The sequence below is a fragment of the Acromyrmex echinatior genome, chromosome 17, assembly GCF_024713525.1.
Source record: "Acromyrmex echinatior isolate Ae372 chromosome 17, ASM2471352v2, whole genome shotgun sequence".
Lineage (NCBI taxonomy): Eukaryota > Metazoa > Arthropoda > Insecta > Hymenoptera > Formicidae > Acromyrmex > Acromyrmex echinatior.
Window position 1 is genome coordinate 2,756,086 of NC_141868.1, and position 14,506 is coordinate 2,770,591.

At 28.4% G+C, this 14,506-nt stretch overlaps 2 protein-coding genes across 4 annotated transcripts in view; both read right to left on the reverse strand.

The window, feature by feature from the left end:
- The window catches only part of LOC105153308 (putative multidrug resistance-associated protein lethal(2)03659), a 36,635-nt gene extending 22,347 nt beyond the window's left edge, over positions 1 to 14,288 (reverse strand). For both annotated transcript variants that reach the window (XM_011068067.2, XM_087415374.1), the window contains exon 1: positions 14,147 to 14,288. The gene's annotated coding sequence lies outside the window, so the exon portion shown is untranslated. The remainder of the gene's footprint in view (positions 1 to 14,146) is intronic.
- Positions 767 to 14,235, reverse strand: LOC105153307 (juvenile hormone acid O-methyltransferase). 2 transcript variants are annotated; one of them, XM_087415377.1, is made up of 7 exons: positions 14,147 to 14,235; positions 2,841 to 2,906; positions 2,133 to 2,366; positions 1,890 to 2,058; positions 1,479 to 1,614; positions 1,259 to 1,400; positions 767 to 1,058 (listed from the first exon to the last, which is right to left on the reverse strand). In XM_087415377.1, the coding sequence occupies exons 3-7, from the start codon at positions 2,317 to 2,319 to the stop codon at positions 871 to 873; spliced, it is 822 nt and encodes a 273-aa protein (XP_087271503.1). In that variant the 5' UTR covers positions 2,320 to 2,366; positions 2,841 to 2,906; positions 14,147 to 14,235; the 3' UTR covers positions 767 to 870. The 2 variants fall into 2 exon arrangements, with proteins under 2 accessions (XP_087271503.1, XP_011066368.1); XM_011068066.2 differs by lacking the exon at positions 14,147 to 14,235 and having other exon boundaries at positions 2,841 to 2,961.
- Positions 14,289 to 14,506: the final 218 nt, after the last annotated feature.

The following is a 14,506-nucleotide window of genomic DNA, read 5'->3' on the forward strand; positions in this document are numbered from 1 at the left end:
TTAATTCCAACACCTAATATTTAAAAATGTAATAAGGGAAAAGAAATGGAAAAAGTTATACAAAATTGAACTTCTCATTGATGTAAGTAATAATCAAGACATGTGCTTCTCCTGCATTCTCACGTCCAACACACTCAACATAACAATAAATCAATTTTCGCAGATTCCAATCAGCAAATTGAAATACCAAAATTAAATATTAAACTATTAAAATCTATTAACCTTTCTCCTTAAAAGTCAATACAATAATAAAAATCAAAACAAGTATTGATTACATACCAAGTATAAACGCAGTATACTGAAAGAAAAGTTTGACTATTGCAGCAAATTAGATGGTAAAATATGGCATAGCATTTTTAATCAACTGCAGCAGCAATTTTTGATTGTACCAGCCAATTTTTATACATCCCTAATATCAGTATAGGATTTCAATAGGCTATAAACGTAACAAAAAATTTGCTGCGACCAATTAAAAATATCATGCTATATTCAGCCAATCTTCTCTTTCAGTAGGAAAAATATTAATAAAAAATGTGGCTCTCCTTCATATCAAAACACAATGATCTCCTTCCCAGGAAAGCGATGTTTGAGATGATATATATTAAAAAACAGAACATTGGTCTCAATAAGCAAGGCATTATAGAATATCTATCTAATACATATCTCCCAGTCCCGGATTTCTTTCTCCCCCTGATTATTATTATTCTCCTACTGCGTTTATACTTGCATATAATATTCAGCGTTCTGGCTCAAATAAGTCTTCTCATTTTTAAGATTTCAATGAAAGATTTTTTATTTAATTTTTGTAAATTACAAATATTTATAAATGTAATATGAAATGTGATATAAAATGTAATATACTGTTAATTATTATTCACCTTTTTGTGCATAAGCTACCAAAAATTTGTGTGTGTCTAATATTGATGCTTTCTTATCATCATGTTTATTATTGCCGTACAATTTGCAATTCTTGTATTCATGTCGAAATTCAACTATGAATTCTTCTTTTTCTTTAGGAGACATCATGTCCAAAAAGTTAGAAATGGACATAATCGAAGCTATCGGAAAATTAACATAAATGTGTATTAATACATTATTGTAAATAATAGACTGTAATAAATATTATTATAAAATATTATAAAGTAATAAATTAAAATAAATAAAATGTGTAAATAACAAAATTTACAAAAAATTGTAATATGATCTTACAAATAAAAAATAAAAATAAAATTTTTACACATTACTTAAGTAAACTAACATAGAAAACTATCCTCATTTATCTCGGAACAATCTGTCTCCTGAATACTGCAATGTTGAATGTTAAAGCCGACACTTTCAAGTAAATCTTTTAGCTCTTCATCAGATGCGACTGAATTATAAAACGGTAATTTATTTGGATTCTGTGAAAAAATAATAAATAATATTTTAATTAAAAAATTATAAACAAATACAAATAAATATGACCAGTAAATATTGACCTGTAAATAAGACGCAAAACGAGAATCTTGCGCAATATTCTTAAACACTTCAAATATCGTATTATGAGATGCTGGAAAAAATATGAAGATAGTTCCACCAGATTGAAGCATGCGGTAAATATTCTCAAATGCTTTTCTGTTATGTAACGAAGAGAAATATTATTAATTTATGAAATGTTTATTATAATATTTTCGTGAAATTAATAAGTTTGATATTTTATTAACACATTACAATCGTAGTTGTGCCATTTTTTACTCATCTGACAGTTCTTCTTTTCCAATTAATTTGGACTTTTATTTATATTATATATAAATGTGTGTATATATAATATAAATTATGTTTTAATTCTTTTTTTATAAAATTATAATTTTAAAAGAGATAAATTTACACCCATTTAAAAATTTGTTTACCTGATATCATTGCACCAGTGCAAAGTATGAAATGAAAATATATGATTAAACTTAAAAATAAATTTTTCTGGCAAGTTTTTAGTTTGAATATCCAATACTTCGAATTTGAGACGTGTATTGTAATACGTTTCCGTCGCATATTTAATCATGTTCACGTTAATATCCGTACCTACAAGATCATTGAATTAAAGAATAATTTTTACACCGCATTACATTGTTATATTTATATAATTTGCGTCTTACCAATTATTACAGCATTTGAATCCAGAGATGGTAAAAGCAAATTATTTGTTATGTCTCCGGGACCACAACCGATATCCATACATATTCCAGACATATTTTTTAAGTATTTGGTAAACTCTTTTATTGCTATTGATACGCTGCGTTTTTGTACTTCATTAAAATAAGTATACTCTGCTGGATTCACCATGTTTACTGTCTACTAACTGTCTGTACTATACTACTATTACACTGCGCCTTTATTAATATGAATAATAATGTATTATATAAATAGTTACTACACTCTGATTAAAGTAAGGATTTAATATGTTTATCATTTTTATTATATAAATAACATTGGAAGAAAATTTGATCTATTTTTGGCTACACGAGTGTGAATAGATCCTGCTGAACACGAATCCGTTGGCAAAAGTTAGCTATAAGGTAAGGTATAAAATTTTGTAAAAAAATGGCGCAAAAAAGGAATCACATTTTATGACATTATTTTTCTCAAAATTATGACGTAGAAGTCAACTTTTGTCAATGAATTCATATTCAATACATAAAAATATGTCGGAAATGAATATTCACACTCATGTGTTGCAAAATAACGTTTCTCAGTTTAATTATATCTGATGAATTTCTAAATTGTATGTCTAATAGAAATAAAGACTAATAATTATTTTCATTAATATTATATTTTTATAGTATCACAAAGTTCGTTTTAAATACCTGTCAATCAACTCTGCAATTATCTTCTATTAATTAAATTTGCACGGAACAAACCAAAAGATTTTTCTGTAAAAATACATGCGTAATGGACCAATAGCCTATCACTCAGTATTATATATTCATGAAGAATCAGGAGATATTCCCTCTCTCTGACAGATTTTTTTATTATTGCATCGCACATTATCTAATCACTTACAGGAACTTCAATGATTAGATAATGTGCGATGCAATAATAAAAAAATCTGTTTGTAATAAATTCTATGTATATTTATGTTTTCTTTTTTTTCGACATAAAAAGGAAAAGTACAAAGGGGAAAGAGGAATCGCGCAAGAAGTTCTGCTGCAAAAATAAATTGTGCTACTTTATGCAATCTGCGGCAGTGTTTCTTAAGTGCATAAGTAAGTGCAGTAATCATGTCTATTTCCTGTTTTTTGGTTCCTAAACTAGTTCAGTTCCACACACAAATAGTAAATAGTAAATAAGATAAGATAAGTTTCAATCTCGATTGAATTTACTCTTTATTATTTTTTTGAATTCCTTAAATGAATTTAACTCGCGATAATATAAAGTTGTCTTAGAAGAGGAAGAAAGAGGAAAAGATGTAAACTGATTGATACTGCTGCGAGTTAATCGCCGAAAATATTGGTGAAACAAACCTTAATGCTTGTTTTTACCAATATAGATTAATTTTAATCTTATTTACTTTTTATTTTTTTTTGAATTCTAAAAAAAGAGTAAAGAGTTGCGTCACATGATATTTTTCCTCTTGCTAGCTGGATTAGCATCTTGCCGCTGCATGCAGCTCTATAAAGTTGGCAGGACCAAATAAGCAGAATCAAATCGGACCTACCGGAATTTTTAGTATCCATTTTGTACTAAATTGTAAATAAATAAATAAAAATAATATCAGAAATCAATAAGATGAATTTGTACTATTTTGTATCGCCAAAAAAAAAATTGTATATCATGTGTCATTTCCAAGAAAACAGCGCTTTTCAATTTTTGCGCAATCCCCATGTAATTAATTTAGTCAATTTAAAAGATATCGAAATGAGACCAACGATATTTAAAAGAAAATAATCTGTACCTATTTGTATCACTTTTATTTTCGTTTGTACCTCGAAGGGTTCGGAGTGCTTTTCACGATTTTGACGATTCAGACGCGAGATTTTCTAACAATTTAAATATACTTTATATATATATATATACATATATATTGATATATATAATATATATATATATATATATTATATTAAATATAGTTATTAAATATATATTTTCTAACAATTCAGTGTATTTTTAAATGCAACAATTTTTTAAAAATTTATTTTTTAAAGATTCAATCTTATACAATAATTTTATTATAAAAGAATGGATTTGGAATAAAATTATTTTAATATTTAAACTCGTAACTTGTTCTCATAAAATTCGTAAGAACTTATAACCAGTATTTTAATTTTATATGTGTCGATATTTTTTTGGATAGTAAGAAGCTGTTTGTAAAAATATCGTATAAACACTTCAAAATTTTTATAAATCTTACGAGAATATGTTACGAATATCTTACAATTTTAGAATTAAGCATAAATGTCAAAGAAATAATAGCAGTTATTATGTATATATATATATATATATATATATATATATATATATATATATATCTTAAAAATATATATTTATAAAATCTAAATACATACAAACATTAATAATTAATTCTCGAAAATGATATGTTGTAATATAATTTTATTACACATGGTTGAATTTGTAAAAAAATAATCTTTAATTTGGTTAAAAAAAATTTGAAAATTTAAGAAAGTTATGGGTGGTAAGAGTATTTTTTTTGTTAAACAAAAAAATAAACAAAATTTTTTTTATCTATAACTTTAAAGTACTCTTAAACCGTATTTTTTGTTTAAAAAATTGTTTTCTATCTTTTACTTCCGATGAATATTCGTCTTGAAAGAAAAATACCGTTTTAAAGGGGTGTTTCACCCCTTAAACATAAGTTAGCGCACATATAAAAAAATACTTACTTAGATTTTCGTGTTTAACAACATATCTCGTGGAGAATCAAATCGGTTCCGGACAGTTGTGAACTTTCTCTCGTAAGTTGGTTACATGGGCTTGTGCGCAAAAATTGAAAAGCGCTGTTTTCTTGGTAATGACACATGTACATGACACATATACAATTTTTTTTGATGGTACAAAATAATACAAATTCAATCCTATTGATTTCTGATATTATTTTTATTTATTTATTTATTTTTTTAATTGATCCTGCCAGCTTAATATTAAGCTAGCAGCGTTACGATTTTCTTCGAAATGGCACGTAGTACAAAATTATTATTGATGGTACAATTTAATACAAAATGAGTACTAAAAATTCCGGTCGGTCCGATTTGATTCTGCTTATTTGGTCAACTTTATAGAGCTGTCACATGCGGTTGCAATGCACTGGCACTGTCAATACCGCAGTCAATATGGCGGCAAGATATTAATCTTATTAAAATTAATCTTATTAATCTATACAAATATACAGGGTGATAATTAACGATAAAATTCTCGCATAAGAGCATACTGAAAAAAAAGCTGGTTGAATATGGCATAGCATTTTTAATTGTTTGCAGCAGCCAGTTAAAAATGCTACTTGTATGTCATATTTTACCATCCAATTTGCTGCAGCAGCCAATCTTTTTTTGCGTCTGTGAAATTAGCATCCCAATATTGAAATTCCACAGTTTTGATTAGAATTCCCGTTTCCTTTTGTCGAGACAAAAAGTTCTCTATAATTAATAACCAGAGTTTCGCTTAATAAATATTTTAAAATAATTTTTAAAAAATGGGGTGCTAACTTCTTATCGAAATTCGAAATTGAATTCTGAACGGCTCAATAGCTTTATTTCGTGAATACCTAGAGTTCCTGATGCAAAATTTTGAAAAATAAAAAAAAATTAAAAATTTTTTAAAAAATCAATTTTCAGAATAGGTCTGATTAGAATTCCTATTTCTTTTTAACGAAAGTTCGTTGTATTTCTTAATACGAGATTCGTTTAATAACAATTTTTAAATAATTTAAGAAAAATGGGATGCTAACTTCTCAGCGAAAGAGATCGAGTAATTCTAAGCAGCTTAATAGTTCTATTTTGTGAATATCTAGAGTTTCTGATACATAAAAAACAATTTTGACACACAAGAAAATTTATAAAAAAAAAATTTTTTTTTGAAAAAATTTTTCTATAAAATAATTCTGTGATACGTTAATTATCATTCTAACAATTTCAAAAAAAGAGTCCTCAGCAAATAAAACCAACACAGATTCAAAAATAAAAGAGATGTATACTTAAAACGAAATTTAAAAAATCGGTTGCAGAAATATCTTTATGTAGTCAACCAATCGCATAATACTTTTCGACAGAACTCATCGAGAACTACACAGAACTCTAATCAGAACTACTGGCACTCTTAAAAAATTTTTCGACGTCGGACTTGGAAAATTTTTAATTATTGAGCTCAAATATCACGTATCTTGAAAACCGTTGGTCCAATCGCTTTGTCACCTAATAACTTTTCAATAGGGCTCATTGAGAACTACATAGAACTCTAATTAGAACTACTGGAACTCTTAAAAAAATTTTTTGATCATTTTTTATATCTCGCGTATCTTGAAAATTATTGGTCCAATCGCTTTGTCACCTGATACTTTTCAAGAGATCGTATGTAGTACAATAATACTGTATTTACATTTCAAAACCAAATCAACCGTCCATAAAAATAAAATAATCCTTGTTTAACGAATTGCAAGCTTATAATCAATCGAAGACTTTTTCGAAAATATAAAATGTCAATGACGCTTTTCCAAAAATATACAAAGGTAATGTAATATCTGAACTAAATACTACGTAAACTCGTCCAACCAAGTGATCTCTCAAGATTGACGCTCTTGATTCGTTTCGCGAAGGATCTGCGTAGCCCGATTTCTGCGAATTCTATAATATTGCGTAAATTTTCCTTGTTTACTCTGGCCACTTATCGCTTATTTGTCTTCAAGCTAATCAATTATTTTGTAATAACATGGCGAAACCGATAAGAGTTAACGAAAGTACTAATTTATTATCTGCTATTACTATCATTAAGATGAGGGTGCGTTTGCGGAGACACTGTTAGCGCTGCTTCTGTCATTTTATTTACAACGTTCTTTAAACATAAAAAAAATAGAATGACACAAATAATGCTAAAGCGTTTCCCTGTACGCATCTTCATACATGTATGAGACGTCATATTATTACAAAGCTGTTTGAGTGGCCAGATTCTGGTGTAAGGACTCTACCTGAAAGTCTCTCGTTAGGTGCCACTTGACAAAGCACGCAAACTTCGGCGGCAAAACCAACTGAAAAACTTGACCGGTCATTTAAATATAACAAAAATTTCTATTAAGCATGTTCATTTAGCATAACCGACACTAAAATTAATTTACATCTTTAAAAATGGGTATATTTGTGATTTTTAAAAATTACATAATATATTTATTCCTTTTTGTAAGAATGTAAAATTGTACTCGATAGTACTTATAAATAATAATAAAACCAATCAAGAATTTAACAAAATAAATAGACGAGCAATTGAGAACAATAATAAGTCCGATGCCGAAAAATTTTTTAAGAGTAGTTCTGATTAGAATTCTGTGTAGTTCTCGATGAGCCTTATCGAAAAGTATTGGGTCATTTAAAAAGTATCCACGGTTTTTTGTTCAATTTTTGAATGAAAAAATCGCGGATACTTTTTAAATGACCTAATATTAGACAAAGTTAGTATGACAAAGTGATTGGACCAACGGGCAACATTTGAGCTCTATCGTTGAAAATTTTCTAACAAGAGAAGGTTCACAACTGTCCGGAATCGATTTGATTCTCCATGAGATATGTTGTTGAAAATCTAAGAGACGTGTTTTTTTATACGTGCGCTAACTCATGTTTAAGGGATGAAACGCTATTTTTCTTTCAACGAATATCGGAAGTATAAAAGAAAAAAATTTTTTCAAAAGTTATACGGTTTCAAAAAAATACTTTAAAGTTTATAGATAAAAAAAATTTATTTATTTTTTGTTTAACAAAATACCACCAGCATCCATAATTTTCTAAAATTTTCAAATTTTTTTTTCCAAATTAAAGATTATTTATTTACGAATTCAACCATGTGTAATAAAGTTATATTACAACATATCTTTTTGGAAAATTAATTATTAATGCTTCCCTTATAATCCATGCTTATATGTAAGTAATTGTCATCGGAACAGTAAAATATATGAAAACTTGAAAAGATGTCTTAAGTATTGTAAAATTTAGTTATAATTTTCTATATACTTTATTATATATGTGTATTTAAATTTTAAGATTTATAAGAATTTTGAAGTGTTTATACCTTTATACGATATTTTTACAAAGCTTTACACTAACTATAAGATTTACAAGAAATCGTAAATATTTACGAATAATCTTACGTCTTATGATAAAATTAGAGAATATTGATATAAGATCTTACGAGTTTTACGAGAACAAGTTACGAGTCTTACGATTCTGCTTAGAATTGATCTATTAATTTCTTCTACCAATAAAAATTAAAAATAATATTATTCTAAATCCATTCTTTTATAATAAAATTAAATTATTTATAAGGCACTCTTTGAAAAAAAGTCGATATAATTTTCGGCTATGGTGAATCGCCAAATTATGAAAGAAGCAGTACGTTTGTATGCTGAAAGATTTCCCAATCGTATCCATTTCTCGTTCTGTTTTTTCAAACATAGTACAAACTTTTCAAGAAACAAGAAGTATGGATAATAAAAAACGCAAACGAATCAAGAAAATATGACGGAAATTCAACGAATATTTTATGCGCTGTAGCATTAAATCCATATATCAATAGAGACAGCTTGAACGTGAAAGTGGTATTAGTCGACGAAGTGTTCTGCGAATTCTCCATTCCAATAAATTTCATCCCTTCCATATCTCACTTCAAGAGTTACATGGCAATGATTTTTAAAATCGTGTACAATTCTGTGAATGGCCACTACAAAGACTACAAGAAGACGATATATTTGTCGCTAAAATCTTATTTACTGGCGAAGCTACATTTACAAATAATGGACAAGTAGATCTTCGCAACATGCACTATTGGTCAGTAGAAAACCCACATTGGATGAGAGAAGTGGACAGAGACCTTGGTTTATAAACGTCTGAGTCGAAATGATAAAATAATTGATCCTCATTTTACCAATGTGAATCTGATGCCCAACTTTATCAAAAATAAAAATTAATAGGGTGTTTGTACTTCGTTTGTACAGGGTGTTTTTTTAAGCCCGATAGATTTTTTTAAGCCCGATAGAACTTAAAATTGTAAAAACTAACACAAAAATTAAATTATAATCAAAAAATTTTTTTTAGTCGAAAGACCAATGCATGGCATTAACATTTGAAAATGATTTCGGGCATATGGCCACCGCGGCTGTTTAATTTAATTTTTTGTTTTATTTTTTACAATTTCAAGTTCTTAAAAAAACATCCTTTACTTGTTTATACCGATTATTATTTCGTTTGTATCTCAAACAGTTAAACAAAAAGTAAAAAATAAAAAATGACCAGCGCGCAACTTTAAGATTTTTTAATTTCATTTATGCCATTCGAAAGAGAATCGTTTATACTCGTTTGTACCTCTCTTACTTTCGTTTGTACCTCAAAGAGTTTGGAGATACAGCGATTTGGGATACAAAACTTCGGAAATGCGCCAAGAGGGGAAGTCGACCATTTTAAAAGATATCGAAATGGGACCAACAGCATTCGAAAAAGAATCGTTTATACCTCTGTACGACTATATCGGCACGCAATTATCATTTCTGAAAATAATTCATTTATATGAATATATTAGGTGTTGGAATTAATTCGTAGCGTTTTTTAATGAAAGAATGTTATTTATTTCACATGAGCATTAAAAAATACATTAATGAAAGTACTTCCCATCACTTGTAAAACGCTACGAATTAATTCCAACACCTAATATATAATAGTTCAACATCTTCAGTCCATAGTGGCATTTTGCATTTAAAGTTAAATTTTAATTTAGTTGTCTCCAATTCAATACCTTACACTATCTCGATATATGTATATGTATAAAGTGTCATCGTAATGGAACCAAATTGCTCGCTTGTATCTTTGAAAAGCAAATAATTTCGGGACTTTGTTGCTACGCACATATATGCGCGTATTCTTTTTTCGCTTTAACGATGAAACGGCTCTATCATTCGGCATTGTAACTTCGTTCAAGTCCGTGACTAACCGGGACGTTGCTAATGACAAAGTCGCTGACTCACTGAGATTCTCGCGATTCATGCGGTAACACGAGATATATCATACACGTGATACTGCGGAATGTAGTCACTGATAAGAGCTGCACACACTCTCTGTAACAGTAATCTCGAGATGTATCCTAAAAATTAGCCAATCACAGTCTAGAATTGTCAAAAATTCTTTTCTCTGATTGGTTGATTCTTGTGATACATCTTACGGTTATTGTCACAGAAATTTTGTTTGCGACAAATTTTGTCTGTCCTATTGCCTGTTCTACAATAAGATCGCAAGTCGTAAGCCGTAAAAAATTGACCAACCACAGTTGAATACAAAAAAAATAATCGACTATGATTGGCTGCGTTCAGCAGAGACAATAGATATCTAACTGTTATAAAATTCTTCAATATAATTGGTTTATACATTTAAATCTATGTAAGGAATTAAAAGCAAGGGTCAATTGAAGAATTTGACATCAGTTGTAGAGCTGCTTTCTCTGTTGAACGCAACCATTGATTAATTTCTTACGGTTATAGTTTGCGATCCTATTGTAGAACAGTAATAAAAGTACAATCCATCGTCATGGAAAAACACAATGAAAAGCATCGAGATGGGACGATCTTTATCTTCAAGGATATGTCTCTTTTCGAGCAACATCTTCGAGAATTCCTTGTTTTAGAACACGTGCCAAATCGTGCAGACTTAAAAATTCGGCGATTCGATTTAATTTTGCGATATTCGGCAAAAGTGAGCTCCATAGCAGTTAAAAATCCTGAAAGTAAGTAAATGTGTCTTGCAAATTTCGCAGCTTCTTAAACCGGATGAATATTCTTACGCAAATCAAATCGAGGAAAAAATTGAATCATTTATACTATTTACAGATTTCACTTTCAAGGAAAAATATTTATTCTCTCTGTTATTTTTTCACTCTTGCATTCGTAAAATTTTTATAATGATAAATAACTATTGAATATTAATGAATATACATTGATAATTCTAACACATATATATTAATATAATATAATAATTAAAAAATATAATATTATAATTAATTATAAAAAATTAACATATATATTCTCTATTGATCGAATCGACGTCGATATATTAATGAATAGTCGCATATCGCATATGATATTTTTGTAATGTTTAATCATATAATTGTTTTTATATTAATTAAGTGCGAATATATTTATATGAGATTTCTATTGTCTCTCGATCAATTCTACATCGAATACACAGTATATGCATATATATACAGGGTGTTTCAAAATTCGCACCTGCGAAAGCCTGTGCAAGCCGACAATAATCGTGTATAAAATTATTAATGAAATAAAATAAAATATATTAATAAAATAAAAATACAGAAGGATGCTTGGATTTAATTTGGGTCCTTTTCCGTTAACTTTTCATTGATAAATTAACAAAACAATTACTCCGCTTACTTAAACTTACAATAAGGTTAGTAGAATTGTTAAAATGAATACATACAGAACGTTGTGTAACATAGAAAACAATGTAAGTCTAATGTCCAGACGCAATGTCATCAAAAGTCTTTAGCGTATTTCGGAAAAATACATAAATCATAAATCGAATATTAAACTGAGATATGAATTTCGCTATGAAACTGTCATAGTCAAATATAAAATTAATTAAAAACTTACATTGTTAATAAAATAACAATAAAAAGACAAAGTAAAGCGCAGAATAGAATAAAGACTAAGAGATATTAAGAAATCATCGAACAGATAAATATATTTGTACATATCAAATTAATAAATACAACATGGAAGCATCAAGACTTTATAAAAGGTCACAATATATAAATTCAAACGATTCACCTGTTGTCTTGTAAATTTAAATCGTGCTTTTATTCTTAATGTATCATCTTGAAAATTAATTTTTTCGTACTTTTTTGTGACTTATTAATATTAAATATATTTATACAACATGTATGATAGTACAAAGTTAAAAGAGAATTTCAAAAAAATTAATTCAGTCGTATGTCATCAATTTTAGGTCTTTTTCAGCTGCAAAAAGAATTGTTTTTAGAACTTTACAGAAAAATTCTTTTGCATCTGAAAATGAACTCAGAAATAATGACATACGACTGAATTAAATACTAAGCATATTCAAATATAACGATCGAAGCTAGATCTCTTCATGCTTAAATAATTCAAAAGTAAATTATACGTATACTATATACATACATACATATGTACCATATTTTGTAGCTATTCAAATTGTGCACCGAATTTTTTACGGACTTACAAACGCAATTAAATTACTATCACAAATATATGTACACATTTACACAAATAAAATTTATTATATTAGGCGTTGGAATTAATTCGTAGCGTTTTACAAGTGATGGAAAGTACTTTCATTAATGTATTTTTTAATGCTCATGTGAAATAAATAACATTCTTTCATTAAAAAACGCTACGAATTAATTCCAACACCTAATATTTATGCGAAATAAAAATGAAGAGATATTTCTGAATTTAATACTAACAAGGAATAATATCACAAATTAAATTAAATTGACAAGCAAATTTTGATGTTCAATCTGGTATCATATTAGAAGGATGTTAATGTGCTGAAAAACTTTAATAAATTTATATAAACTTTAATAACTTAAATAAATTTATTGCGAAAAATATTACCTTGGCCGGGACTTGAATTCGAATCTTTTGTGTTCCATACGAGCGTCCTAAGTCATTAGACCAGACCGATCAAGGTCAAACGAGAATACGACTCAATGTTATTTAAATTTTTTTTTAACTCTCTTTGTGTGTTGCTGGGTAATATAATGTAACACAATATATATATCAATATATATCTAATATTATATATATAATATGTATATAATATATTACTAATATATTGTTCTCATATTTATGTGTATAATATTTATACATAATATTATTCATACTCGTATTATTCATATATGTACATATACATATATAAGGTTCCGAAATTTTTTGCCAAACGCTTTTATGTAGATAGAGCGGATTAAACTGAGTCGAAAAGTTCTCTACCATTTTACAATTTTCGCAATAATTAATAAGATATTAATTATTAAAAATTGCCGAATATTGATCTTCAATAATTTTTTTTCTCAAATATTATTAACTTTACAGAAAAACTGCAAGAGACAAAAATTGTTTATTTTCTTCTCATAGAACTCCAAGAGTTTTTTCAGAATTTTTTCAACTTTTTAATACTGCATTTTCTTATATTGGCAACCATTTTTATTAATGACATGAGAAAATATGATATTAAAAAATTCTGAAAAAATTCTCAGAATTTTAAGAGAAAAAGATAAACAATTTTTGTCTCTCGTTATTCTTCGGTAAAGTTAATAGTAAAAAATTTGAATAAAAAATTATTGAAAATTAATATTCAGCAATTTTTAGTAATTAATAAATTAATATCTTAATTGTTAACTGTTGCGAAAATTGTAAAAAGTGTGATAGAGGACTTTTCGATTCAATTTAGTCCGTTCTATTTACACACAAGCACTTTGTCAAAACTTACTGAACACTTTGTATATACAAATATGAAATACACATATGAATAATATCGATATATTTGCATATTAAATCAGACTATCATATATATACAGTATACGTATATTGGATGTACACATTTACACAAATAAAATTTATTATATGTATGCGAAATAAAAATGAAGAGATATTTCTGAATTTAATACTAACAAGGAAGCAAAGAGATAATATTATCAGTTGACGTATTGCATCTCACGAAAAGGTCAAAGGATTATCATTCGATACGTCATTCATGCGACTTTTTAGCATTCCGGTTTCTCCTTCATTTCGGTCTCTTCTTTTACGAAAAAGATATATTATCGAAAGATGTGCACGCGCCCGCCTTTACATAATCCGGAATTCGAGCCGCGCGATGGAGATACAGTAGACCTGATTTCTCATATTCGCAAGAGAACTTACCTTGCAGTTAAGAACCACTTGCTGTCTTCGGACGAGAGTATTCACGTGTACTATCAGGATCCCATAACGTATCCCGGTCCGTTAAACACGCGTGACTATTCGACAACGACGACCCGAAAACAAACCCGGAATAAAATAACATGCACTCCAACCAAAGGCCGTTCATCGACTACCTGAGTAATTCAGTAGTGCTGAACAAAGTCGCAAGTGTCGAACAAGTCGGAATGCACTGTGCATGCTTATTATTCTCATTGGTTAACCCCGACGTCCCCGACGCGACACGTAACTTGACACGATCCCCTGCAGTTTTCATCCGTCGGCCTCGTAGAGTCCTTTGTTAGTTTGGACACCACCATCCGC